Source organism: Gekko japonicus, unplaced genomic scaffold (assembly GCF_001447785.1).
Source record: "Gekko japonicus isolate JY-2015 unplaced genomic scaffold, Gekko_japonicus_V1.1 scaffold30052, whole genome shotgun sequence".
Taxonomy (NCBI): domain Eukaryota; kingdom Metazoa; phylum Chordata; class Lepidosauria; order Squamata; family Gekkonidae; genus Gekko; species Gekko japonicus.
In genome coordinates, this window is record NW_015219335.1 from 1 (window position 1) to 1,207 (window position 1,207).

The 1,207-nt window shown below is 48.6% G+C and overlaps 1 protein-coding gene across 1 annotated transcript; it reads left to right on the top strand.

Moving 5' to 3' along the window:
- Positions 1-137: 137 nt before the first annotated feature.
- Positions 138-1,199, top strand: LOC107125235 (retina-specific copper amine oxidase-like; the record flags this gene model as incomplete). Its single annotated transcript, XM_015428682.1, has 1 exon — positions 138-1,199. A coding segment is annotated over exon 1 (1,062 nt), but the record flags the coding sequence as incomplete, so codon positions are not given.
- Positions 1,200-1,207: the final 8 nt, after the last annotated feature.

A 1,207-nucleotide genomic window follows, 5' to 3' on the forward strand; every position in this document is an offset into this window, starting at 1 on the left:
GAACTCTGTTCCTCCTTCCCGTGGCCTCTTCTCATATTTCCTGGAATAGCATATCCTGCAATAGTTCCAGTGCATATCTGCTACTAGGACATAGACTGTGAGCCGCTGCTGAAGTTTGTGGACACTCCTTTGTAACAATGAATCTGAAAATCCTTTTCATCCTTTTCTTGATGGCTCTGACCACGATTTTTATCCTAGTGACTGTTTTGCTGACTCGGAAGGAGAAAGCGACCCTCTGTAGTGTCGAGCCACAAGCTTCATTGAAGGAAAGACATAACAACCAGAGTTTGGTTTTTGCCGGACTGTCAGCGGAAGAGATGGTCCATGTGATAAGGTACCTCCAGTCCCACCTGGGTTTGCCGTTGGTAGATGCTTTTCATGCCAACCCTTCTGATAACTGCATTTACTCCATGGATCTGCAGCTTCCCAGCAAAGATGAGGTATTGAATTTCCTTGATCATGGTGGGAGATGGCCCACTCGACAGGCACTGGTTGTGGTGTATTTTGGAAATCAGTCAGACCCAAATATCACTGAATATGTGGTGGGCCCACTCCCAGTGCCAACATATCATCAGGATGTGACAGTGCAAAAGTATGGTGGGAAATTACCCTACCACAGTAGAATGGTGCTGGGCAAGGAATACGAGCAGATCGCAAAATTCTTACTGGAAACGAAACTTCCTGAGGCACCCACTTTTCTAAATCAGGTATTTGGGCACAACGGGAGCAACTTCCAAGGTCTCACATCAGCTCCTAGGGGGTTCCAGTCTGGAGATCGTGCTACTTGGGTTGCCTTGTTCCAGAACGTACCCGGCTTCTTCTTGCATCCAGTGGGGATGGAGCTGCTGGTAGACCACAGCAGCCTGAATGTCTCTTGCTGGAGTGTGCCAAAAGTCTTCTACAATGGACAATACTACAATGGCTTGGCAGAGCTGGAAAGAGCATTCCTAGAGAAGCGAGTGCATGTACAGAAGATCAAGACGGTGTCCTCCGATGGAGGCTTTTCCTCAGTTAATCCCAGGGTTCCCCCGATGGGATTTGGTCCACTGCACTTTGAGCCTTGTGGGCCACGGTACAGTGTGAGCAACAACCAGGTTGTCTCCTCTTTCTGGAGCTTTGCTTTCAGGATGGATGTGAACAGGGGACCATGTATCTACGATATCCGATTCCAGGGCCACAGGATTGTCTATGAGCTGAGTGTGCAGGA